This window comes from Silurus aristotelis (assembly GCF_946808225.1).
Source record: "Silurus aristotelis genome assembly, chromosome: 5".
Classification (NCBI taxonomy): Eukaryota; Metazoa; Chordata; class Actinopteri; order Siluriformes; family Siluridae; genus Silurus; species Silurus aristotelis.
Genome location: NC_139578.1, coordinates 12,309,623 through 12,337,446, shown reverse-complemented (window position 1 = coordinate 12,337,446; position 27,824 = coordinate 12,309,623). Strand labels below are relative to the sequence as shown.

The 27,824-nt window shown below is 38.1% G+C and overlaps 3 protein-coding genes across 3 annotated transcripts; 1 reads left to right on the top strand and 2 right to left on the bottom strand.

Annotated features, from left to right (window-relative positions):
* The first annotated feature begins 1,241 nt into the window (after positions 1–1,241).
* Positions 1,242–13,957, top strand: LOC310726545 (RPA-related protein RADX). Its single transcript, XM_083542246.1, has 15 exons — positions 1,242–2,402; positions 4,555–4,706; positions 4,815–4,986; positions 5,082–5,190; positions 6,558–6,649; positions 6,750–6,875; positions 6,965–7,072; positions 7,156–7,329; positions 8,333–8,454; positions 8,691–8,764; positions 8,859–8,936; positions 9,045–9,094; positions 9,754–10,062; positions 11,087–11,239; positions 13,091–13,957. The coding sequence occupies exons 1-15, from the start codon at positions 1,781–1,783 to the stop codon at positions 13,213–13,215; spliced, it is 2,466 nt and encodes an 821-aa protein (XP_083398372.1). The 5' UTR covers positions 1,242–1,780; the 3' UTR covers positions 13,216–13,957.
* On the bottom strand, positions 13,899–16,901 carry amdhd1 (amidohydrolase domain containing 1). The gene is made up of 9 exons (XM_083542277.1): positions 16,656–16,901; positions 16,408–16,514; positions 16,259–16,323; positions 15,888–16,165; positions 15,408–15,633; positions 14,718–14,842; positions 14,546–14,639; positions 14,293–14,453; positions 13,899–14,064 (listed from the first exon to the last, which is right to left on the bottom strand). The coding sequence occupies exons 1-9, from the start codon at positions 16,790–16,792 to the stop codon at positions 13,959–13,961; spliced, it is 1,299 nt and encodes a 432-aa protein (XP_083398403.1). The 5' UTR covers positions 16,793–16,901; the 3' UTR covers positions 13,899–13,958.
* A 3,882-nt stretch (positions 16,902–20,783) lies between these two features.
* snrpf (small nuclear ribonucleoprotein polypeptide F) lies at positions 20,784–25,094 on the bottom strand. Its single transcript, XM_083543110.1, has 4 exons — positions 24,951–25,094; positions 23,418–23,543; positions 22,028–22,092; positions 20,784–21,041 (listed from the first exon to the last, which is right to left on the bottom strand). The coding sequence occupies exons 1-4, from the start codon at positions 24,951–24,953 to the stop codon at positions 20,975–20,977; spliced, it is 261 nt and encodes an 86-aa protein (XP_083399236.1). The 5' UTR covers positions 24,954–25,094; the 3' UTR covers positions 20,784–20,974.
* Positions 25,095–27,824: the final 2,730 nt, after the last annotated feature.

The following is a 27,824-nucleotide window of genomic DNA, read 5'->3' as shown; positions in this document are numbered from 1 at the left end:
TATATATATATATATATATATATATATATATATATATATATATATATATATATATATATATATATATATATATATATATATATTTATATTTATATTTATATATTTATAAACTGTCTATTCTCTTTACCTAACTGAGTGTTTCTTCCCAAATTATGGATTTGTACAGTAGTTGTACTAGTACTGTGGTAGGGCTATTGACTCTGTATTTACGCTTTCCTCTACACAATACAACTGATGGTCTAAAGCTCATTACAAAGGCAAGAAAAGTCACAAATGAACTATTGACAAGGCAAACATGCAAACCTGTGTACAGAAACCTATTTCAGGTGACTACCTCATGAATATGATAAGAGAATGCCATCAATTTGCCAAGCTGACATCAAAGCTAAATGTAGCTTTACATGTACTTTGAACATGTAAAATCGTGGCTAATTGGGACAAGAACAAACAAATTCAGTAACAGAGGACAAAGACTCCAATCAGAAACAAAAGACTTAGTTCAGAATCCAGGGTTGTGATGTCAAAGCTTTCGGCTTTATTCCTGCAGAAACAAAGTCACACCGTTCCATGAAAGTGTCCAAAGATACAGCACAAACACCTTTTCTTTTTTACTCTTTATTGCCGACATAACAACTCTTATTCATATTTGTCAATAGTTATCTCATCCCCAATTTTTTTATTTGACATGTACGTCATCTGCGACCATTATCTCTGTACTTTCTTCTTCTTAGATCTAATGGTGGCAGACCCCTTTTATCTTTGTTTTATTTTTATTTTTTTAATAATCAGCCCTGTACTGACCGGAAAACTCACTGTGTTTGAACGATACTCCGTATAAGGCTGGCAAAGAAACTACTGACCTTGAGTGAATATACTGGGTGCATTGTTCTTTGGTTATACTGAGTGGTACAAATATTAAAAGGTAATACAAAAAGCTACTTTGTTTATTAGGAGTAAGACAGAGTACATGTGTGTGAATGAGAGGGAGAACAGTGGAGTGGTGCGGTTGCAGGGAAGAGGTGGTGAAGGTGGAGGAGTTCAGGTACCTGGGGGTCAACAGTGCAAAGTAATGGAGAGTGTGTTAGAGAAGTGAAGAAAAGAGTGCAGGCAGGGTGGAGTGGGTGAAGAAGTGTGATAGGAGGAGTGATTTGTGATAGAAGAGTATCTGCAAGAGTGAAAGGGAAAGTGGTGAGGACTGTGGTGAGACCTGCGATGTTGTATGGTTTAGAGACAGTGGCATTGAGTAAAAGACAGGAGCTGGAGCTGGAGCTGGAGTAACAGAGCTGGAGATGTTGAGGAGTGATAAAGATGGACAGGGTTAGAAATGAGTTTATTAGAGGGACAGCGCATGTAGGATGTTTTGGAGACAAGGTGAGGGAGGTGAGATTGAGATGGTTTGGACATGTGCAGAGGAGGGACATGGGGTATATTAGTAGGAGAATGCTGAGGATGGAGCCACCAGGAAGGAGGAAAAGAGGAAGACCAAGGAGGATGTGGTGAAAGAAGACTTGCAGGGAGTTGGGTTGAAAGAGGCAGATGTAGAGGACAGGGGGGTGTGGAGACGAATGATCCACTGTGGCGACCCCTAATGGGAGAAGCTAAAAGAAGAAGAAGAAGACGCTACTTTGTTTATGACATAATTTGTTATGACATAAAATGTTTTTTTTCATAGTTTGCATTGAAAATAATAATAAAAAAAGAAAGAAAAAACACGGAAACATTTTCCACACGGTGTAATAAAGAGCGATGACAAGAGCCTGACTCCATTTCCCGTCATGTAATGCAATATTATCATCGTTGTGGCAGTAAAATGGCTGCTGAACCAGGCAGCTGTGCGCTTCAGAGAAGCCTAAACAAGCTCCTGAGCGCTCCTTCTGGCTCTCTCAGAGTGAGATCTCAAGCCGAGCCGCTGTATTTAATTTCTCTGGAGCGTTACGGAAGAGACCCGAATTTCGCTGTGCATTTCCCGGACAGTGTTTGTGCCTCGGACAGTCTGTATGATGCTACAGTTAGTGATGGACACTGCAGGATCCGAGTTTCTCTGGAGCCCAGTGTGAACGGGCTGATCGACAGAAATAAGCTCCGCTGCGGCAGTGTGGTGAGAAACGTTGTCTTCTCGGCTTGTGATGAAGGCGATGGGGACACGAGGACATTTAACATCTGCAGTCTGGATGTGGACAGTGCATGTCGGAGCGACGCAGCTCTTTTCTCCTTGTCTTCTGTTGATGTGGACACATTGCCGTGGGTGATGTCTCAGGAGCCGAGGCTCAACCCACTCAGAGCCCACAGGAGCACTTACCTGCCCCTGTGGAATAATCAGGATTTCAGTGGGGAAGCCTGGAGGCCCACTCCTCCCTGTGAGCCTGGAGGGGAGGACACTGAGGAAGATGATGTGGTAGAAGGTAAAGAACCTGTAACCAAACCTTGTTTCAGTTTCCGAGCTCGAACAAACCAACATTTCCCCTCCTGTGACCATGTTATTGGGGATACAAACAATTACATTTCACGTTTTTTTTTAATCCCATAACAATGCACATTATATATGACCCATCCACTTCTCCATTCATAAGTCTTAGTCCTTATATATTAAAGTGAACAGCATATTTCTGACTGTTTGTTGGGGACTAAACATGGTATTTGAGTTAAGGTTTTAGATTCAGCCGTGTATAACTTTATAATAAATTGTCCAATAACAAGCAGAACATGCTACTAGTTACAATACTCAAGTCGAGTCAAGAAGCTTTTATTGTCATTTCAATATATAGCTGATGCAGTACACAGTGAAATGAGACAATGTTCCTCCAGGACCCTGATGCTACATAAAACAACATTAAACAACAATTCCAGAAACAGAAAACACAGGGCTGAGGACTAGCAAGTGTCCTCGCCACATAAAGTGCATATGTGCAACCTGGTGCAAACAGTGCAAAGACAACACAGGACAGTGCAAGACAACACAGGACAACACCAGACAGTGCAAGACAACACCAGACAGTGCAAAGACAACACAGGACAGTGCAAAGACAACAGAGAACAGTGAAGGACAAAACACAAAATAGCTCTGCCAGTAAACCTGGCACAGGACAAAGTGAACAAAATTGAACAGTAGCCAAAATGTAAACAAAAGATGTTGTGCAAAAGATCAATAGCAGCAGGAGAGAAAAGATGTGCAAAAAACGGCACGTAAACAGTTTATGGTAATTAAGTGATGTAATGTGAGTGGTACTGAAGACATGGGTGTGTGAAGTGATTACGGGTGTGTGTTAAGTCCAGGTTGTACAGATCAGTCACACAGTTGTGTGTGTATGTGTGTGTTTGTGTGTATATGTATGTGTTTGTAAGTTCAATTCAGTTCTTTGTTGAGAAGCCTGATGGCTTGAGGGAAGAAACTGTTACACACACCGAATGCTTCGGAACCACTTTCCTGATGGTAGTAGAGAGAAAAGTGTGTGTGACGGGTGTGTGGGGTCGTCCACAATGCTGTTGGCTTTGCAGTACTATTACTGCAAAGTTGTGATACTTTGTATGCTGTTACAGGGTTGTGATTTCCACCACTGTACGAGGATTGACCACATGGCTATCCTGTACAGATTTATACCATAGAATACTCTGGAGTTTTTTTTTTTTACCTTTTAACTTTATTATTGTATTTTTCTGTCATACATCAAATATATTTTGTGGTACACAGCCAACACTTGAAGCAGTATTTGTCAAGAGTAATAAACGTGCAGAAAGAAGAGATGGCCAAGAGTTGAAGTGGAGGAACCTGAAGCGGCCACACGTGAATTACATGCAGGTTTTTTAGAAAATGATGAGGAATGTGGGACTTTCATGAAGCTTCTTGGCTATATTTCTGCTAAATAACAGTCTTCCATCTTCTTCCTTAACACCACGACCCTGGATCATGCACTTTTAGTTTATTTCTTTACTTGGTATTTTACCTTTGTTATTAGATTTGCTGCTATTGATGGACAATCGGCCGTGACAATAAGCACATCAGTGGAATAAGGGACTGTAGGTGTGTAGTGAGAGATGTCATTTTTGTTCGCTCACCATGTTAATTATTTGTTTTCTACCCATCATCAGTGTCATCTTCTGGCCATTTGATGCTTTTAGTTGAGTTCGGGTGCTGAACTATTCGGAATTTAGCAGTTCTGCTAAAATAATAATAATAATAATAATAAAATGTACCCATTATTCAACCTGTCACAGAAGCAACAAAACACAGTTAATATGTTGTTACTTTATTTATGACTGTTTTTCGAATATCTGTACTCAAAATGATGTTTTCTTTCGTCTAATTACTGCATGTATAAAACATCACTCTCAGATTATTCGTTTTTGTTTGTTTGTTTGTTCGTTCGTTTTGATGTTACAAGAAGCTGAAGTGCGTATAAGAGCACATTGGCTTTCGTCAGTGATCTTGTCGGGTGAAACACTATTTGGGCTTCGGTCCCAAAAGTTCTGTTGCTAAAAAAAAAAAATTTTTTCACGTTAATACTTTGTGTTATTTTAATTGCAACGTGTTCATTAAAACAATCTGCCTTTGAACAGATGTACGGCCTGTAGTTTCTCTAGCAGAGCTCCGGCGGCGCTTCCTGAGTGGTTCACCGTGTCGCAGAGGAGCTCTGTGTGTGCGGATTCTGCACAAATCCAGACTAATGTATTATGGGAAATCGGAGCAGAGCTGCGAATGCCCATACAAGGTCAGGGCTTATGACTGTGAGTTGATGTGATACTCGAATGAAGCAAAACATATTGAATACATGCATTCTTTTTACCGACTCATCGGTTACCTCGTCTGTCTGTTACAGGCCGAGTTACAGGTTGCTGATGGCTCCATGAGTGTGTGTGTGGTGCTGTGGAACAGTGTGTGCTTGGACTGGTACCGTCGCCTGCAGCCTGGCCAGGTTTTAAGGGTGAGTCGGTACAGAGTGAAGGACAGCTACAGCAGCCACAGCGGACAAGATGCAGATCCAAATATAGGTACAGAGATACGTCCCACACACGCATTGAGCCATTTTTTGCTTTCTCTAGCATTTTAACCTCTCTTTCTTTCTTTTTTTTTCTTTCTATCTCAGAGATCAGTCTCAACTCCAGAAATCCTGCTGCTAAAGTTGCCATCATTCCGAAGCAGCAGATTTCACCTGAGTGGGGTTTACCTGACCTGCCACATAACTTCCTCAGCAGGTAAACATGCAGAAATACTTGTTTATTTAGGATTTTTAAGGACTGTAGTATACAGTTTAACCCAGAACATTATCATTTTACATTTACATTTCTGAATTTTTGTCACAAATTCGCACTTGCCCAATTAACAGTGCCCACTATTTAACCTTAAGATATCCACCATTGAAGTGAATGAAAAATGATGGATAGATAAATGGATATTTATTTGCCACATGTACATTACAGCACAGTGAAATCATTCTTTGCATATTCAGAGGAGTCAGAGCACAGGCTTAGTCTTGGTACAGCCCCCCCCCCCAGAGCAAAAAAAGGTTCAGGGTCTTGCTCAGGGGTCCACCTTTGATAGCTGGGGTGTTCCATTGACTTGAACTCCCAACCTTTCGATCAGTAACCCAGATCTTTGATTTCCCCATATTTATATTCATATTCAGCATATTTTATGGACAAGGATATTAGTATTTTTGATCATGTGTCTTTTGAAAATGAATTATTTGCTCGTCTTTGGCAAATATTTATAGAAAAAAAAATGATCGACCAAAAAAACCTAGTTAAATATAACACACTTTTAAATACAATCAAATCAGATTCAAAGCAAAGGACTAAGAAGCTTAGCTACTTTTTTTTTCCAGGTTATGCAATAGTTTGTGACTAAATGTCCAAAAAAATCCAGCCTTGTGAAACCCAAATGCACTTTGCACTAAATTAAGTAACACAAAAATATGTTGATTTACTTTTGACAATTTCTGTGTTTTGATTTGACGGCTACAACAATTTTATAGAAACTAAGCCAGTCACTGAAGACATTACAGAAGCTGTAATATTACTGAAATACCACGTTTTTTCAATTATTTTCTGTCATGGAACTCGGACATGCTTCGCACTGTTCCTCTTTCCTGATGCAAATTTAACACATTTTTTCCAGTGGCTGCTTAAACCAACCCACCTGCAGCTTGGCCTCTCAGTATTTGATGTTTTTCTTTTCTTTTTTTTTTTTTTAAGGTCTTTCAGATGTTGTTAGTAGTCTTTTAAAAATGACACAATGTTTGGTCAAAAGTTTGTGGACATCTGTTTTTGGGTCTTCACACACTAAAAATATAAATACTAAAATATCACTAATACTTATGTGATGACATAAGCATAAAATCCCCACAGACATGTTTTGGAATTTAGTGGAAGGCCTTCCCAGAAGAGTGTAGATTATTCTAACAGGAAAAATCCAAATGACTACAGCTGGAATGGGATGTCCAACCATCACATCCGAGTGTTATTGCTCGAGTGTTCATATACTTTTAGCAATATAATGTACATTCGTATTTTTTTGCTGTTTTGTACACATGCTTGTTCACTGTGCAACATGTTTTCTGTAGCTGTGATCTACAAAGTTCTCCTCATAGCACCGTCTGTGATGTTATCGGTGTGGTTGTTTTCGTGGGGCGAAAAGAGCGAATCAGGAGTAAAGGTGAGACGTCACTACACGCACGTCTCTCCACTCAATAGTAAATACTAAATACGTCAAAAGTAAACAGTCATTTCTGTATTGCATTTTATTCTATTGTTAGATGGACGGAGGTCAGAATTTGAAGAGTACCGATGGCTCCAGTTGGAAGATGGGACCACAGATCAACAGATCACCATCAAGCTTTTTTCAACATCACAGCCAGACATCCAAAGCCGAATTCACCCAAGTAATCACGCAGCAGCTTTTTGTTACAGCTACACTCTTAATAAGATGCACAATGTTATCTTTAGAACCTTTTTCTCTTGTCACTTTTAGTGGCACTGGTTGTTTGTACGAGACTCAAGCTACTAAGGAATGCAGTTGGCAGTGCCACAACCTTTGTGTATCTAACCAACACGCCGTTTACTCAAGTGTACTGCACAGGTACACCCCTCGTTCACCCACCTAGCTTTCAATACATAATGCACATGTTTTTGACTGAGACCTGATTATCTAATGGTACACAGGCACTGGCTCCCATGCCGTCATGCCATACAGAGGGATCCGTCCAGTACGGCACTTCCTGCAGTGGTTGAAACAAGTGGATGAGGCCAACATGCTGGACAGGGCTGTGATTGGAGGATTTTTCAGCTATCCCCCACTTCCTGTTTCTTTACAAAGATTTATGGAAAAGATGCAAGGTGGTCTTCTTTCTTCATCATAAACTTGAAGCAAATTACCAGAATAGACTGTTTAAGGCAGTGGTTTCCAAAGTGTGGGGCGCGGCCCTCTAGTGGAGAATAAAGATATGACAGGTGTAGCGCAATGAACGGCAGGGTTTATATAGTTTTTTTGTGTTCTTCATTAATTATTTTATCTATTGAAAAAATAGCTCATACACTCAAAGCAACCACAATGAATGCAAGTCAATTTGAACAACATCAGTTAGGGTACAGGAAGGAAAAGTGGACCCATTGTTAGAGAATAACTGTTTACTGTCTGCAAGTTGACTGCAGCAGACAAATAAACACACTTCAAAATAGACACAAAGCACGAGCTGAAATAGTGTTTAGCTCATCGTTTTTGGCAAATGCATTTTCACTATTTTGCATAGATTTCAAAAGTGACAGTAAGACAAAGTGATAACTACACTTTTATTTTCTCTATTTTTTAACTTGACGTTATTGATTTACAGCTTTATATTTCAATATAGTAGACATTTTGAAACTTGAAGTATTTCATCACCATTTTTTTGGACGATGAAGGACAGGTGGGGCTTGAAAATCCACCAGAACTCTAAAGTAGGAAATGGCAGAAAAAGTTTAAGGACCACTGGTTTAAATACAACCAGTTTTACAATCGAAGTACAAAACAGCTCCTCTGATCCAACAGTGATAACATGTGGGTAACAATATTAAATTAAAACCAAAATCTAATGGCTATAAAGACTGTGATGTTTACAATACATTAAAATTCTAAAACAGAACTAATTGCAAAACAACAAATTCCTTACAAATCCAGATAAAATATATACAATTGTTTTTTTCATCCACATTGATGGTGTGGATACGTTTGTATGTGGAGACTGAAATATATTTGACTAGTGTGTATCAATGGTTGGGTAAAAGTAATCTAAGCTGTACTAATATAATTTTACAAAACATGCACCACATCATTGAAATTCTGTGTGTTTGTGTTGTGCAGGTGAGGCTGGTTTGATTAGTGGGGTAGAATTGAAGCTCCAGTATGACAGGCTGCTTTACAGAGAGAGACAACGCTTTATTGTTCAGTGCACTGTCACTGCAGCCAGCTACCACAGCAGACAGGTATTCTCACACACACACACACACACACACACACACACACACATGCCGAATACAGCCAATCGCATCCAGAATTTGATCACATATCAATTAAAGATAAGATGGGAAGATTTCTCTGTTACAGCAGCAAAGAAAAAGAAAAGTGCAAATATATAAAAGAATAGAGACATAAAACAGTATATAGTACATGTACAACACAATGTATAAATACAAAAAATCCGATTTTTTGTGATTTTCAGGACATGAGGAGGATGCAGAATTCAGACCCATTAACAGCTCAACTTAGTCCTCGAGTACCAAGACAAAAAGAAGGGTTTGTGTTTGTTTGTATTATTAGTGTAAAATGTGTCTTGTATGTGATTTGTGTCTTGTATGTGATTTGTAATTTGGACATTTGGTTGTTGCAGTTCTGACCCTTTTAAAACTCCAACAAAGAGGAAATTTGTTTTTACCCCTGGAACTTCCCACAGCAGCTCCAGGAAAAGGTAACGTCTGTATACGTCAACAGAGATGCAAAGAAAGTCCTCTGGAGTTTCCTGCTTTTTTTTCTTTCATTTTTTTCTTTTTTTTAATCAACCCGTTCATGTTGTCAGGTTGGCACCACCTTTTCAACAGACATCAGCAGAGGAGGATGCAGAGAATGGTGAGATTAAAAAGTCTTACTGTGTTTTTTTTTTTTCTCTCAATAGCATGCCTAGTGTTGCTGTTCAAGTACATCTTATATACATTAATCCCCCGTGAAAAACCACGATAAACGGACACCACACCAAGAATGCTTTTTTTTTTTTCTTGTTCAAGCCGTAATTCATCCTCCCACACACTTTAAACACACAGAAAACATTTGCAAGAATATAGCGAGATAAATTTTGTGTAAATTGGTAGAAATACAGTACACTTTATCACAATTATAGTGAGTACATGTACTGTACAGTATACAGTTCTGTAGTAGCCTATGCATAGTTTCTCTGCTTGTTTATTAGTTGAAGTGTCACTATGACGTAAAAAAAAGAGGGCGAGTTAAAGATACACGTCACCGCGTTCTTTACTTTTTGTACTGTATTAACATTTTATTTTATTTTATAATTAATAATTATATTTGTATTAATACATTTCTTTATTTCAACATAAAACTCCATAAAAACAATTTCCTATAAGTTTTGTGGTCTATCCGCGAGAGACCGGGAAAATCAGCCAAACAAATTAGTTATGTGGCAAACGCAATTCCGTAATAACCCGGAGTTTGTTTTCTTTTTAGTTTGTTCAGGGCAGCTAATGTTTTTCAGTGTCTCCTTCCATCTGCAGATTTCTCCCTGTTTGATGGAGCTATGGAATTTCTGGTTGGAGACCATGATGACGATGACGACGAAGATGATGATGACGGCGATGAAGAATTCTCCACGCCACCCAGTAGCCCTATGCGGTCCCACCTTGGAATGCCTCACGTTGCCCTTGAGACATTACCATGGAGCTTCTGTTATGAACGACGGCACGTCCAGGCAGCAGCTGTGGGAATGCAGACCAACAGTTTCCAAAAACTCCTCCCACTCAGGGAGCTGGAATCCTTTAGCCCCGCCCAGTGTTACACTGGTTACTTCACTTTAACAATGAGAGGTTGGAATGATTGAAGTAAACACACACACACAACTTTGTGACCAGTGTTGTGCTCGTTACTAAAAAATAGTAACTAGTTACAGTTACTCATTACTTCATTCAAAAAGAAACGTAGTTACTTTGTTGATTACTTACACCAAAAAGTAATGCGTTACTGGTAAAAGTAACTTTTTAGTTACTTTTTTAAAGAACCTTCTTTAATGTTCCCATTAATGCCCTTTTATGTGTTATGATCTATACAAACACAAAACTGACTTGAACACAGTCATTTTTAAACACTATTTTATTAAAGTCAGACCAACACAAACTGAATATATCACCAGGATTTCTGAAATAAATAACAAAACAAGCTGAATAATATATTCACAATCAAAAACTAAAGTGGCTTCTGCTGTTGTGTTGAGCTCCTAAAAATGTTCCTTTCACAGCTGAAGTAGGAAAACTATCAACAATGTACAACACAACTCCGGGTTAGCTTCTAGCTTCTAGCTTCTAGCATGGGGTTCCTGGAGGAGCTTCAACAGATTGGAGTTGCTGTTTATCGCAGTAGATACGACCTTCAAACCAGAAAGACACAGCTTATATTTGACTTAAGTTTTTGTCTTTATACTCAACTAAAGTGAAATAATGAGCATATTCCCACTTTGAGAAACTCGTCTTGCTCTCGCCTCGACTCCATTACTGCTGCACAGACCTGAATAAACGGAGACACGCCCACACTGCGTCTTCTTCGTGTATACAGATCCGGTAATTCACCAATCCTACAATGCGACGCTGCTGTAAGCATGTTAGACTGTAGTCTACACTTCAGCCGAAATTCATTCATTTAAAAAAGTAACGGGTAACGCACCACATGTTAACGGTAACGAAGTTACTTTATTTTTTTTAAGTAACGCGTTACAGTATTAGTTACTGTCAAAAGTAACGCGTTACTAGTAACTGCCCATCACTGTTTGTGACTATTGACATAGGCCCACACCCCCAAATCGACATTTTATATCTGTGCTTTTGTACGTGTTTGTAGTTCTATCCGATGGAGTGATGCTGGATGTCATCTTCTTCCCTGCCACTCCTGGAAACTTGCATTGGAAGCCCCTCCCCCTGACACATGACAACACATGGGAATCTGTCCTTTCACATGGTGGCTTCTCTTTACATGCTCCACCACCAAGCCCAGGTAAAAAATCAATAAATAATAATAACCCCTTTATAGAAGTGCTTAAGCATTCTCATGCTAGTACAAATAGGTAAGGTGCTAAGAATATACATAACTTCCATTAGAAGTATTGAGTGCTTTGTAGAAAAGTGTCAACTAAAGGTTTTTAAAAATGTATTAATTTATATTTATAATTGAATAGAAGCATGAAAGAATAAAGATCAACTACTAGTCATTACAGAAGCAAACTATAAAAATGGCTTGTCTGTTACTTTTATAAAACCAGGATTTAACAAATTTACTTAACTATAAATAATATATCAAATCTGTTGTTTTTTTATGAGAAAGAAAAGCAATATTTGCTTCTTGTTCTTATTGTAACACTACCACGAAATTCTGTTTTTATAATGAGCACACATATTTAGCTCAGAATTACATCTAACATGCACATTATATATTTGTACTCAGTTTAGGGAGTTTATACAAATGAGGATCGAAATGAACATGTTGGACAAGTACACAAACCATGAATTAGAGTCAAAGTAAAGTTAAGAGTCTTCTTCTTTCGGCTTCTCTTTTCCAACGAGGGGTCGTCACAGCGGATCATCCGTCTCCATACCCCCTGTCCTCTACATCTGCCTGTTTCAAACCAACTACCTGCATGTCTTCTCTCTCCACATCTATAAACCTCCTCCTTGGCCTTCCTCTTTTCCTCCTTACTGACGGCTCCATCCTCAGCATTCTCTTACCGATATACCCCATGTCCCTCCTCTACACATGTCCAAACTATCACGCCTCTCTCACCTTGTCTCCAAAACATGAAGTAAAGATGAGAGTACGGAGTAAAATAAGTTCTCCCTTTTAACTTTCACTTGAGTAAAAGTACAAAAGTATTTGCCTTTAGATGTACATAAGTATTCAAAGTACTATGATTCAATTTGGCTGTAATGTTCCTTTTATCATTATCTGTGCTTAAATACCTCAGTTTATGTTTACAGAATGATTGATATCAAACACTGATTGATATCTATTACAATTATCATGCATCGAAAATATGTAAATTACAGTAGTAATTTAAATTTAAGTATTTTAAATTTGCCACGTCAATATGCACGTGTCCGTGAAACCCGACGGGTGTCTTTGTGTTAAGAAAAGCTCACTCCTGAAAGGCCTTCTGGGACCAGGCTGTATTTACTGCAATAAAGTGATCAGCTGCTTCTCATCTCATGACTGGAAGATTTCTTATTTGGACTGGCTGTGTAATATGTGGTAGTTTAAGACCTTTTGGTAATTAATTAGTGATTGTTTAGAACTGATTCGAACATAGAGGCACTTAATTGATGTGTCCGCTCAGGCACAGAGTCTTGAGTTCCAACAAGCCCAAAACCTTCTTTTCAACTACTACTACAAAAAACAAAAAAAACTCAAATAAGGTCACGAGTGTTGTGGCAAGTTCGAGTCAGGAGTTTCTCCCATCGTATGTGCTGAAGAGATACAACCAAACGACAATTGAAACAAGTTCAAAACTAATCGCACTCTCCCCTGATTGGTAGCTTGCTGCGCGTTGACCCGTTCCGTTTTTATCCATGTATACATAAAAAGGAACGACTGAATTTGCTAAATGGAGTTGGGGTGAAAAAAAGGAAGTAATTTGACTTTGCAATGTGGTGAAATTAAAGTCTGCTCAAATGGAAAAATTTCAGTTAAGTACAAATACGTGAAAAAGCTACTTAACTACAGTAACGATTTACATTTACCTTGTTACTGCCCACTGTTAATGAATTCATGTAGATTGACATGTCTTTGCAAGTGAACATGAATTACAATTACAATGATACTTGCATTACATTCTCTGTGTTTCTCCACTTACAGCTGATTTGATTGGCAATGCAGCCCAGCTGACGAATCGGAGGTTGGTGTGCGTGCTGGAGGCATGTGCGCTAGGTGGAGACAAAGTAGAACTCATCCTAAACCGAGCTTTTCCTTTAAGGGGCTGACTGTACACGCCGACAATACGAGATCGCGTCTCCAAACAAGCCGAAAGTCACCTGAAGAATTTTGGATATTGCGCATTAGAGAAGCGCACACTATTTTTTTGTATTGGACATTCTGGGTTTTGTAACTAAATCTAAACAGTTTTAAGTTTATTAGAACAGGGATATATGCTTTTATAATATTCTCAAACGATCCCTATTTTATATGCAGTGTGTGTATTATTATTTCATTTTATCAAAATATTTATTAATATCAATGTAGATACAATAATTGTGATTCGTTGATTTTTTTTTTTTTCATTCTATAAGTATTAATACTGTTTTCTGTTTACGCATAAGTATTGAAAAGTCTGCAACATTTTGTCTGTTTCTAAGATTTTATGAAGCGATGTCTTTGTATTGATTTTTTTTTTTTTTACAAACTTTAATGCCTTTGAACACTATAGATATTGTTAATATGTTATGTAATGTTAATACCAGGCCAGTCAGGGTGTTCTATGGTTCCATGGGAGTAGATGGTGGTGTTTTTTTTAGCTTGGACATAAAGCACAAAAGGCATCCTCAGAGTCTGGTCAAAAATGGTGTTACCTTGTAGTATTTTTTTTTGGTGTAAGTTGCTAAAATTGGTGTATGTGACCTTGTTTTGTTGTTCAGAGCATAAATATTGTATTGTTTAACCAGAAGGACATGTTTAAATGCACACTTTATTATCAGCAGTACCTTGAAATAAATGACTGTTAGTACATTCAGAGGTCCATGACCTTGTCATTTTCATAGACAACGTTGCCCTTGATGATGACAAACCTCACCAGCTCTTGATGGCTTCCAAACTGGTAGATAAGATGCTCCCATCTGCATAAAGTAAGGAGAAACATTTAGGCAGTTTTATTAAATACAGTTTAGAAAGAAATAAATTATTTTAATAATACAGTGTTTCAGACCATTATTGTCCTATATATATATATATATATATATATATATATATATATATATATATATATATATATATATATATATATATATACACACACACATATACATACATTTCCATGTATGAAAGCATAAATTCAGTGGATGTACCGTGGGGCATTGATGATGAGAAGGTCTCCTTGCTTGCCAGGCTCCAGAGATCCATGTGACTGTGAGCGATTTAAAGCATAAGCTGCGTTTATTGTGGCAGCTGCCAGGGCTTCAGACATCGACATTTTCAACGTCACACAGGCCAAGTGCATCACTATAGGCTACCAAAAAAGTAAACTGTTACACGCATATAGCCAATACACTATATTTTAACTCTATAACATTCAAACGTGTTTATGTGCATTTCAGTTACCATCGAGCAGCAGTAAGCATTCGGGTTAAAGTCACTTCCAAGTGATACAATTACTCCAGCATCAAGCATATCTCTAGCCCGAGGACATGGAAGCCTGTTTTGATGATATAAATACTGAGTTCTGCTCTTTCGTGGTTTGTAGTTTAGATCTTTAAAATAAGTAAATGTCTACCTGAGAATGTAGGCAGTTGTAGGCAGCAGGATGGCACATGTCTTTGCTCTTGCCATGGCAGCAATGCCCTCATCGGTCACTTCTTCCAGATGACTTATGGCTAAAGCCCCAAGCTTCGCCCCAAGCTAACATTGTGAGTGTGGAAACACAAGTAAAGTTGTGACAGTTTAATGACGTTTCAAGGCAGCACTGAATTGCAATCACTCTAGTCAGACTTTTTGTTAGTTTCTTTTTGTATAATGAGACCTGTAAAAGTATTAGTTCTCAGGAACTTGATATTTATTTTCATTTGAAGAAACAAAGGAAATAATTTAACTGATCGTTTGAAAGATGTATTGTTGTTTATATTTTATGATATATGTTGACTGTCTTTCTTGTGTAATTATTTTTACCTTTCACCCATGAGGGCCATTGACCTGTCAGTGGTCTGCATTATTTCAAGTCTGCACTAGTTTTATTCCTTGGATTGTAAACAAACAAACACTAGAATATGATAACATAAGAAATAGCCATGTTTGGTTGCTAACTGTTTAATTAAAAATGTTCAAATGTATCGGAAAGGTGCTTATATGACCATCAATCCATTTAATTTAACAGATTTTTATCAACATTAACTGTTTCTTGAATCTTCTATGAAACATTATAGACTGATATTACTGTATATATACAAACACTGAATCTAGAAATCACCTGTGCAGAGTTCATAGGATGCAGTTCATCTCCATGAAAGTTGATGTTGAGGCCCATGTCCTTCCCAGCCTGGAGAATTTGGCGGGTGGAATCCAGATCAAAAACCCCTTTCTCACAAAACACATCAATATTGTCGACCTGCAGTTCACCTGCAGAAATCTGCTTTTGTATAGCAGGCAGCTGCACTGACAGAATGTCCTCAGTCGCCTCCTCCATTGTCTTACCTCTGAACACAAACAGAAGTCAAAAGAGTGTGTGTGAGATTATGTGAGAAAATTTTTTTTTTTTTTTTTTATGTTTTGGATTAGCAGTCCATTTCCAGTTCAAGATGCCAAACAAACAAATAAGAGCTTGAATAAGACTGAACGGTAGGTATCTCTGTGTGAGGCCGTATTCCACATTACACTCATACATAAGCTTTGTTTATATACTCCTCCTATCTCCTGTTAATAAGGAACGCTTGAATTAAATGTGCTTTACCTGGCCACTGCATGTGCACCGCAGTATGTTGACGTTATCCCAATAGGTAGGGTCTTCCTGGCTGCGTCTATAACGTTCAACATTTTGAGCTCGGTTTTAAGCTCCAGGCCATAACCGCTCTTACACTCAACCAGTGTAGTTCCCGCTCTCAGCATGCGCTCCAGACGGCCCTTCAGCCCCTGCAGCAGGGTTTCTGGATCTGTTGCACGTGTGTGTTCCACTGTAAAGTGAATGCCTCCACCGGCCTCATGCACCTGCATGTATGTGGCTCCGGCTAACTGCATAAACACAGCATGTTTGTCATGGTGCACATGTCGAAGTTACAATGCCTTTAAATATAGAAGTGGGGAAACTTGGTCATTAAAATTTACCTTCATTGCAAACTCATGCACTCTGTCCCCAGCCCAAACTGGATGAGTGTGTGCATCAACCAAACCTGATTTAAATAAAAAAAAGAATTGACTTAATATAATAATCATTTGAATGATATAAATGTAGTGTCTGCAGAATGAGTAATTACCAGGGAGAACACACATGCCAGTGGCATCCAGTACTTGATCAAACACAGCTTTTTTGAATTCGGACTCTATAGAGTCTGCAGGTCCCACAGCTTCAATAAGTCCATTACTTGAATAGGTAAAGATTAAGGACATCGTCATAGACATAGACACAAGCAATGCATTGACACGTACAAAACACAGTAGAATTTAATTTGAGGCAAATGTACACATAAGTGCCTCATCTAACATGCTTTCAGAAATGACTTACTGTCCAACGACCACACTTGCATTCTCCTGAATTGCCAAATTCCGCATCCCATCTTTGGTCAGAAACTTCTCACCATTTGTACACACCATCACCACCTGTTTGGCATTTTTCACTAAAAGCCGAAAAGTGTCTGACATTTTGTATCAGTTTATCCTTCTGATCACAAGCACTTTAGAGGAGCTAAAAAAAAAGTAAGAGTTCACACACAGACCAGACACATGAAAAGGCAGGTAAATATTTAGCAAAGCTCCAAATGAGACAAGCTCCAGGGCAAAGGTCTGCTTTGGGGGGAGGGGCAAAAAGACTGAGAAATCAATGGTTCATGCTGTGGGGTGTGGGGTGGCTCTTAGTGAATAAGATCAAAGCAGACATTTTCATGTGTTTTACACACACACACTTCAATACGGTGACATACTCCATCTTTTAAGTCCATTCTTCAAGTCAACATGTAAAAGGTTTTAGTAAAAAACATTTTTTTTTTTAAATACGCTCTTAAAATCGAGTACTTTGTTATTGATTGAAGCACACGGCAGGTTGCCAAGTCTGTGTGGATTAAAAACGTAGGTCCACTACCACCTTATTTCTCAATCGCACTATATCTGTAGAGGTTATATTAGGCCTACTAAAACTATTTGCCTATTTAACACCTTTTTTGCATGATTTGACATGGAAAAAGAGGAAAAACCCAGGTGGCACCAGTTTTTAGTTAGACCATGCAATGTAGCATAATAGTGATGTAATAACCTTTATAACTATTTCCACTCCGAAATTTTTTTTTACCCCGATCATTTGTTTTCATGCTCATTAAAGCAAATCATCATTGGCCGTGTAGACCGTGTAAAAAAACAAAACAATCAATCACGGTTACCAACAGTCTGGGGGGAGTGGAGTCAAACCTGATCCAGACCCTTTGTGCCTAAATGGAGAGATAAAGACTCAAACCTGTGGGTTTGAGTCTTGACAATGTCCCTGTGCACAAAGCAAGCTCCATTAACATATGGCTTATATGGTTTGGATTGAAAGATCTTGAGTGGTCTGCAGTAAAGCTCCGATCTCAACCCTACTGAACACCTCTGAAATAAAATGGAACACGGACTGCACCCCAGGCCTCAACATCAGTACCTGACTTTACCCATGTGTCTGATTATCCCCAAATCTCCACAAGCACACTCCACAATCTAGTGGAACATCTTCCCAGACGAGTGTAGGCTATTATAACAGCAAAAAGGGACTAAATGAGTAAAAGGATGTTAAAAATACATACAAACGTTCAGGTGTGTGTGATATACAGTATACATTATAATATACTTCCTTCAAAACTAGTTAAATGTCACAGAAACTTCCCACACCAGGAAACACTGATTGTGAGATAACAAGCGTTGAGGAGTTCATCAGTTGTGAACAAAATAAAACTTATCTGGACTTTCACTCTCCGTCTACCTTTACTTCTTTTGCACAATTGCACAACTGTCACTTTAACACTAGACTCGCACACCTCAGTGCCCCTTTAATACCAGCACAAACAATCACACTGGAACACTTGCAATCTGGACTACTGTCAATATCAGTCATATTCATATACATAAAGTTTTGTCTTATTCTTGTATACAGTGGGTACGGAAAGTATTCAGACCCCCTTAAATTTTTCACTCTGTTATATTGCAGCCATTTGCTAAAATCATTTAAGTTCATTCTTCTTCCTCATGAATGTACACACAGCTCCCCATATTGATAGAAAAACACAGAATTGTTGACATTGTTGCAGATTTATTAAAAAAGAAAAACTGAAATATCACATGGTCCTAAGTATTCAGACCCTTTGCTGTGACACTCATATATTTAACTCAGGTGCTTTCCATTTCTTCTGATCATCCTTGAGATGGTTCTACACCTTCATTTGAGTCCAGCTGTGTTTGATTATACTGATTGGACTTGTTTAGGAAAGCCACACACCTGGCTATATAAGACCTTCCAGATCACAATGCATGTCAGAGCAAATGAGAATCATGAGGTCAAAGGAACTGCCTGAAGAGCTCAGAGACAGAATTGTGGCAAGGCACAGATCTGGCCAAGGTTACAAAAAGATTTCTGCTGCACTTAAGGTTCCTAAGAGCACAGTGGCCTCCATAATCCTCAAATGGAAGACGTTTGGGACGACCAGAACCCTTCCTAGAGCTGGCCGTCCGGCCAAACTGAGCTATCGGGGGAGAAGAGCCTTGGTGAGAGAGGTAAAGAAGAACCCAAAGATCACTGTGGCTGAGCTCCAGAGATGCAGTCAGGAGATGGGAGAAAGTTGTAGAAAGTCAACCATCACTGCAGCCCTCCACCAGTCGGGGCTTTATGGCAGAGTGGCCCGACGGAAGCCTCTCCTCAGTGTAAGACACATGAAAGCCCGCATGGAGTTTGCTAAATTACACCTGAAGGACTCCAAGATGGTGAGAAATAAGATTCTCTGGTCTGATAAGACCAAAATAGAACTTTTTGGCCTTAATTCTAAGCGGTATGTGTGGAGAAAACCAGGCACTGCTCATCACCTGTCCAATACAGTCCCAACAGTGAAGCATGGTGGTGGCAGCATCATGCTGTGGGGGTGTTTTTCAGCTGCAGGGACAGGACGACTGGTTGCAATCGAGGGAAAGATGAATGCGGCCAAGTACAGGGATATCCTAGACAAAAACCTTCTCCAGAGTGCTCTGGACCTCAGACTGGGCCGAAGGTTTACCTTCCAACAAGACAATGACCCTAAGCACACAGCTAAAATAACGAAGGAGTGGCTTCACAACAACTCCGTGACTGTTCTTGAATGGCCCAGCCAGAGCCCTGACTTAAACCCAATTGAGCATCTCTGGAGAGACCTAAAAATGGCTGTCCACCAATGTTTACCATCCAACCTGACAGAACTGGAGAGGACCTGCAAGGAGGAATGGCAGAGGATCCCCAAATCCAGGTGTGAAAGACTTGTTGCATCTTTCCCAAAAAGACTCCTGGCTGTATTGGATCAAAAGGGGGCTTTTCACAGGGGACTAAATACTGAGCAAAGGGTCTAAATACTTAGGACCATGTGATATTTCAGTTTTTCTTTTTTAATAAATCTGCAACAATGTCAACAATTCTGTGTTTTTCTGTCAATATGGGGAGCTGTGTGTACATTCATGAGGAAGAAGAATGAACCTAAATGATTTTAGCAAATAGCTGCAATATAACAAAGAGTGAAAAATTTAAGGGGGTCTGAATACTTTCCGTACCCACTGTATATAACAAAAAAAAATTTTTAATCCTTATATTTTATACTTCATAGTTACACTTTAATTAATTTGATTTCTATTACATTTTGGACAGTCATAAAAAGCATTTCACATGTTGTACTCTGTATGAATGTGAGTGACAAAATCTGATTTACCAATAGCCCATCCATATATATATATATATATATATATATATATATATATATATATATATATATATATATATATATAAAATCTTAAGTCACTCTGGATAAGATCATCTGGCAAATGCCTAAATTTAAATTGGTTCACATTTTTTCCTGCCTGAGAAATGAATAAGCAGGTTGCTACTTGTCCAAATAATTTCTGACCATCTATGCCACAAGTTCAGAAAATATCAGACACTATTAATGCCATCTTTAATGACAATATAAAAAATTCTAAAGATTTAAATGATAAGCAATAAACAGTGGTGATGATCGATATGACAATGTTACATATGAGTCACATTTCTTACCTGGCTTACATTTAAAGCATTCGTAAAGAGACACTGCTCACAATGCAGGGCATCAAAGCCATCAATGTAGCCTTCTCTTTCAGAACACAGAACTCCCTTTATTAGCCAAACTGGAAGTGTTATACCAAAGAACACCATAACATTAATTTCTTCATTTTGACTTATCCCCCATATTCCCCAAAATGTATTTGTAATGCGTAACAAAGTCCACTAACCACTGACTACATCTGGTATAATTTAAATATGACTACATCGTTGCACAAGGCACAAACTCTCCAAAATAAACATTGATGGGTATACTCTCTTCTATATAAGCTATCAGTGTGAACTCTTTAGGTTATTTATTCTCCCAAACACACACACAAAAAAAAATCCAAGCCAGCAAAATACAAAATGCATAACTTTATTGGCACCGTTTATGGATCCAGCAATTATGCTTTTTATAGTGTAAAAAAAAACAACATGAATTAGCAAAAAAAAAAAAAAAAAAGGAAAAGAAACAGAAACAGAAATGAAATTCACAAACAACTAAGACGACATAAACCATAAATTTTGAACCACAAATCCATAACCCAGAACTATTCTCGCATCTCTCCGTCCTCTTCCTCTTCTTCCACGCCTCGTATATACAAAACATTGTTACACCTGGAAGACAGAAAAGATCAATTACGTGAGATTTTGGCAGAATCCAATTTGTTGTATAATCGTAAAACACACAAATACATGACATCAGGGGGAAAAAAACGTGTAGTGAACCGAACAATAAACAACAACGACAATTTAAATAAGTATTTGTGATTAATACTTATTTGGAAAAACTGCACAGGATTAAACAAATATAAAGAACTAAATGTACTTTGCTCTCGGTAAGAAAATTCTTTGATGGCTTTTGTGTGAATAACTGCATTCTACATGAGTTGATTAAAAATTGAGCTACATATAAATCTGAACTAGAAAATTAATTAAAGCACTCGTTCTAAGTTAAAGTACACAAATTATTATTTATATGATGAATGTGACATTCAGTAGAAAAGAAAATTATATTTTCACCACTTTTGGTTCAAACAAACAAAAATAGATCTAGTTTCACTTGGGGTGTGCAGATTCAGAGACCACCTGCTGATAGAAGTGAAGACACACCAGTGCAACAGACCTCAATATATATATATATATATATATATATATATATATATATATATATATATATATATATATACACACACACACAGAGAGAGAGAGAGAGAGAGAGAGAGAGAGAGAGAGAGAGAGAGAGAGAGAGAGAGAGAGAGAGAGAGAGAGAGAGAGAGAGAGAGAGAGAGAGAGAGAGAGAGAGAGAGAGAGATCTCTGTGTGTGTGTGTGTGTGTGTGTGTGTGTGTGTGTGTATATATATATACATACACATATATACAGAGATTATACACACACACACACACACACACACACACACACACACACACACACACACACACACACACACACACACACACACACACACAGGTGTATACATATGCTTAAAGGAATGTCACACGGGACAAGGAGAATAATCAAAAACTTCTCACAGGAACAACAAACTGAAAGGCTGCACACTATTTAGCATTGTGAATGCAATGGGTTATAAATATGCTGTTACCTTATTAACACCTCCCCGAGGTGACCGGCCAAAGCTCCATCCACGTACTCCTCTGTGTTGGCCAACTGCACATTACATATTTCAGAAGAAAACAGTTGTTTTAATTCCCATATTTCAGTTAGAGTACAAAATAAATATATATAAATTCCACTATGGTGGAATACACTTATGAGCCTTATATATTATATATACATATAATATATAATTTCATATTAAAGCATTCTTTCTTTATTTGGCTGCTGCTTCTGCACAGAGCTCAAAAACGGTCTGTTACTAAAAAATGGATTTAGAAATAGATTTGAGAGAGAATGTAGTGGAAAGATTAGACTAGTGGGCTATAAATAAATAAAATAATTTTCAAGTAAATAATTTTCTTGAAAATACATTTTTCTTACAAAAAAAATTAAAAATAAAGCTGATTTATTTGATCATACACACCTTTTCAACATCACTTTTTTCACTGGTTTTACCATCAACATCAAAATATGTTTTAAAATGTTTTAATCGTGTTTTCTGTTCATCATTGCCTCTGGCTTGCTAGTAAGGTGTCTCGATATACACTATATGGACAAATGTTTGTGTGTGCTTTATAAATGTCTCACAAAGGCATTATTAAAGTCAAATCCTGATGTAGAGTTAGAAGGTCTTCAAACTCTTCCCAAAGGGGTTCAAAGGTCAGCGCTCTAGCAGGCCACGCAAGATCGTCCAGTCCAACCCATGTAGTATGGAAAATGCAAAGAGGCATAGTCACACTGGAACATGTTCGAGTTCCCAATCTCAAAGTTAAGGGAACATTCAATGCTACTGCATGCAAAGACACTTTGTATGTTCATCTTTGTGGGCACAGTTTGTAGAAAATCCACATATGGCTGAAAAAGTCATGTGTCCCAATACTTTTGTCCATATACTGTATATACATAAAATTATAACTAACCGAATAAATAGTGTGTGAGGTAACAGAAAATACCGACATATAATCTGACCAGAAGCCTGATATACCACTATAGCAAAAGCTAAAAAAAGCTCTAACTTGTAGATGTCGCCACTGCTGATACTGGGAGTATGCAAGTTTGATAAACATTGTCCAATATCTGGTAAACAAGAAGTGACTATTAGCTTCAAACATACAGAGTGTGTTTGCTTTATCAAACACATTCACAGTGTAATGGTCTTAAAAATCAGCTTATGGTCAATCATTTGTGTTAACTAATGCTGAATGAAAAACTCTGCATTGACGTTACCGGTCAGAACTTTAAATTCCTCTTCAGGTCAGTCTGGAGTCATCTCACACAAAATCAATACATTTAGCTCTGCAGATCAGTATTAAATTTTCCCCAGAAGACATGATGGAGGGTTTTTTGTTAGTTTTATTCGGACACCATTTCAGTACCTGCATGTTCATGTATCCGTCCACAGATACCAAGTAGCCCTTGTACTCCATCCCCCACTTCAGCTTCACCATCACTGGTTTCCCTGTCAGACCGTTGAGAAACGGCTTTGGATTTAGTGGCAAACTCTACAAATGAAAAACAAATAAATTATATCTATATCTTATTACATCTCTCTCTCTCTCTCTCTCTCTCTCTCACACACACACACACACATATATATATATATATATACACACACACACACACACACACACACACGTGTGTATATATATACATATACACATATACATACGTGTATATATACGTGTATATATATGTGTATATATACGTGTATATATATGTGTATATATATATATATATATATATATATATATATATATATATATATATAAAAGAAGGGAGGGGGGGGGGTGTTTTTCCTGGAGATATACACTGATCAGGCATAACATTATGACCACCTGTCTAATATTGTGTTGGTCCCCTTCTGCTTCTAAAACAGTTCTGACCTGTCGAGCATTAACAGCATTAACTTCTTCAGCAGTGTGATCTACAGGAGCTCGTCTGTTGGATCGGACCACACGGTCCAGCCTTCACTCCTCACGTGCATTAGTGAGCCTCAGCACACATGACCCTGTCTCCAGTTCAACACTGTTACTTTCTTGGAACACTTTTGTTAGATACTAAACACTGCAGACGGGGAACAGCCCACAAGAGATGCAGTTTTGGAGATAAACCCAGTCGTCTAGCCGTCACAATTCGGCCCTTGTCAAACTCAATCAAATCCTTACACTCGCCCATTTTTCCTGCTTCTAACTCATCAACTTTGAGGACAACATGTTCACTTGCTGCCTGATATACCCACTCACTAACAGATGTCACTGTTTAGAGATAATCAGTGTTATTATTCACTTCAACGCTCATAATGTGATGCCTGATTGATGTATAAAACCAGAAAAGGTTCTGCACGCTGATTGGTCAACGAACTGAGTTCTAAGCCAATCATAACGCAGGAGGAGGAGTTTGACGAAATACTACATTCCCTTTCTCTAAATAATGATGGTAGAAAAAAAGTAGAATAAATATATAAATAAATATAAACACCACATCATACTAACACCTGCGTATTATTACGGATAAAAAACGACCTTATTCTGCTTAACCGTGAGACACCACTTTATTTATTTCACATACCAACTTGACTTTCTGTTCACTTACTGCCCCCTAGGTTACATGCAGAAACTGCAATACACATCACTCATTATAAATCTACATTCGAATAGGTTTAATATTACATCCCGCATTAATACACTATTACAGTGTGAAGAACAGTTGGTCTGAATCAATTTAGTATTGTCAGTTAGATGAAGAAAAACAACCCGAGGACAAAAACGAAACGCTGACGTTGTGAGCCGTAGAAAGAGTCGGCTAGTCTGCTACATGAAACGCGGCCCGGACAATGAATAAAAACCTCCCCGCGTTGATTTAAAGAATGAATCTCTGCGCAGAGCAAAACCCGATCTGACGTGACTCACCATATTTCCAGAGGTAAATCAGGTTTTTAACACCAAAACAATGTTTAATTCTATAAGCATCCGTTTCAAAAGCGCACTCGCATGGCCTTTTGCCGCTAGGAACGGGGGGGAAACGAGTAACCTTTTTACCCGGAAGGGTATAGAAAAACCAACTACAGCGACCTCACCTGTTTAGGCGTGCTCACAGCACAGCCTAGTGATAGGAAAATCGAGTCATTTTAGTGATTCGGTTCTATGAATCGATCATCCAAACGAATGAATCTTTTTTGAGTCATTTAGTTCATTTCGTTCCTTTAATCATTGAATCTCCTTTATAGCATATACGACAGTCACGCGACAAAGGACGAACGACTCGGACTTGGGGAAACAATTTGAGACGACTCGTTCTTCTGATTCACATTAAAGACTCGTTCAAAATGAACGAATCGTTCATGAACGACCCATCAGTAGCACAGTCCCTCTGCCTGAACGAGTCCCTCTGGCTTGTAGTACAGGTTTTTCTTAGATATCCAGATTGGTATCATTTGCGATATAAACATGTATACATACATCTTTCGAAATATAGGTACTTTTTCTTTATTTGAAGTGTAAAATTGGCACTTTGCCCCCCATTTCCACGATTAATTACATTACTGCTGTAGATAGATAGATAGATAGATAGATAGATAGATAGATAGATAGATAGATAGATAGATAGATAGATAGATAGATAGATAGATAGATTTGTGCAAACTGACAAGTGCAGATAAATGTGGAATACACCAGTTAAAATAAGCATTGAACTCGTCACCATTTTTCTCAGTAAATATATTTCTAAAGTGCTATTGACATGAAATCTTCACCAGATGTTGGTAACAGCCCATGCAATCCACACATACAAAGAAATCAAACCATAAATGTCCATAAATGATGTAACAATAAACACATGGAGAAAGAGAAGTAAAGAAAAAAGCCATGGAAAGCCAAGACCATCTGAAATCAATCAGTAATTAGAGTGTAAGTGTAAATTAATATCAGCTGGTTCAATCCCAACTGATGGCCCATATAAAGGTGTTATACAAAAACATCTCATGATTGGTAAAAGCAAAGCGCTCTCTCAAGACCGTCACAACCTTTTTGCTGCAAAACATACTGATGCCATTGATTACAGAAGAATTTCTAAACTTCTGAATGTTTCAGTGAGCGCTGTTGGGGCCATAATCTGGAAGTGAAAAGAACATAATTTCACCATAAACCGGCCATGACCAGGTGCTCCTCGCTAGAATTCTGCCAGAGGAGTAAAACGAATATTAGAAGAGGTGTACAAGAGCCAAAGACCACTTGTTGAGAGCTTAAGAAATACCTGGAATTAGCAGGTACAATTGTTTCCAAGAAAACAATAAGCAATGCATTCAACGGCCATGGCCTGTGTGCACGCTCACCAGGCAAGACTACACTTCTGAAGAAAAAGCATGTTGAAGCTCGTTTAAAGTTTGCTGCACAACATTTGGACCAGCCAGTGAAAAACTGGGAGAATATAGTCTAGTCAGATGAGACCAAAATTGAACTCTTTGGATGCCATAGTTCACACCATGTTTGGAGGACAAATGGCACTGCACATCACCCCAAAAACACCATAGCAACATTGAAGTTTGGAGGTGGGAACGTCATTGATATTCTTGCTAAAAAAAAAATCTGTTGCATCTACCGGGATAATGAAGATGAAATGAAGTTGGACATTTTAGCAAGAAAATAATCCCAAACACACAGCCAAGGAAACTCTCACTTGGTTTCAGAGAAAATAAATAAAGCTGCTAGAATGGCCCAGCCAATCACCTGACTTGAATCTCATAAAAAAACAAAAAAAAAATCTAAGAACTAAAGATCAGAGTTCATAGAAGAAGCCAGAGATCCTTCAAGGTTTGATGAATGTTTGTGTGGAAGAGTGTGCCAAAATGACACCTAAGTAATACCCATTGTATATGCTGTAACATTAACACACAGGTGTGTGTGTGTGTGTGTGTGTGTGTGTGTGTGTGTGTGTGTGTGTGTGTGTGTGTGTGTGTGTGTGTGAAAAAGACAATGTAAATAAAGGTAAAACAAGATGTGTGTAAGGCACATTATATGTAGAGAAATGAGATAAAACCATTTACAATGTATGTATTTAGATGTATTTAGAAACTGTTCAGAAATTATAGTGTATATACAGATGGTATACAGATATTCTAAGGATCTGCTGTGAGTTTACAAATATATATACAATTATATTTCAATGGAAATGATTAAAGCTGAACTGCATGATTGCTGGCAGTAAAATCATTATATTGAGCCATCAGTGTCATAGTGATGTAGTGTAGAGTTTAGTAGGGATACAGATTTGCCAATTGCCACATCTTAAAGATGCTCTACTGGAATAAGATCTAGTGACTGGGAAGAGCATTTTAGTATACTAATATTGGGTGAACTGAGACTTGTTACATTTTACATGACATGTTATCTGACAAAAAGTAGGTATTATATGATGGGTAGACTGTTGCCATAAGTCAGTAGTCAGCAAAAATACCCAAGCTGTAGCATTCAAACAGTGTGCCCAATGTGGGCCAAGAAAACATTCCCCACACATTACACTACCAGGCTGAACTGCTGGTACAAGTCAGGTTGGCTCCATGGTTTTATACTGCAGATGTCAAATTCTGATCCTTACATTTGATTTGTTAGACCAGGAGACATTTTCTACTCATCAACTGTCCAGTTTTGGTTTGCCTGTGGAAACTATAGCCTTCTTTCACTCTTACCTGAGTACACACCCAATGTGCTTTAATAGCCCATCCTCATCAAGCTTTGATGTGTTGGTTTTTTTTTTTTTTTGGGTTTGGTTTTCTTCAAACTTGCAAT

Bases quoted from the DNA above. Each gene is read 5' to 3' on its own strand.
- snrpf (XM_083543110.1), bottom strand. The intron at 22,093-23,417 runs GTACTGAAATGG...TGTAATGTGCAG, and splicing joins ACGGATACATGAACATGCAG to TTGGCCAACACAGAGGAGTA. The intron at 21,042-22,027 runs GTAACAGCATAT...TCTGTCTTCCAG, and splicing joins CTCGGGGAGGTGTTAATAAG to GTGTAACAATGTTTTGTATA.
- LOC310726545 (XM_083542246.1), top strand. From the start codon at position 1,781: ATGCAATATTATCATCGTTGTGGCAGTAAAATGGCTGCTGAACCAGGC. The intron at 5,191-6,557 runs GTAAACATGCAG...TGTTTTCTGTAG, and splicing joins CCACATAACTTCCTCAGCAG to CTGTGATCTACAAAGTTCTC. The intron at 8,937-9,044 runs GTAACGTCTGTA...TCATGTTGTCAG, and splicing joins CACAGCAGCTCCAGGAAAAG to GTTGGCACCACCTTTTCAAC.
- amdhd1 (XM_083542277.1), bottom strand. From the start codon at position 16,792: ATGTCAGACACTTTTCGGCTTTTAGTGAAAAATGCCAAACAGGTGGTG. The intron at 16,515-16,655 runs GTAAGTCATTTC...TACCTATTCAAG, and splicing joins GCAAGTGTGGTCGTTGGACA to TAATGGACTTATTGAAGCTG. The intron at 14,454-14,545 runs GTAACTGAAATG...CTTTTTTGGTAG, and splicing joins ATGCTTACTGCTGCTCGATG to CCTATAGTGATGCACTTGGC.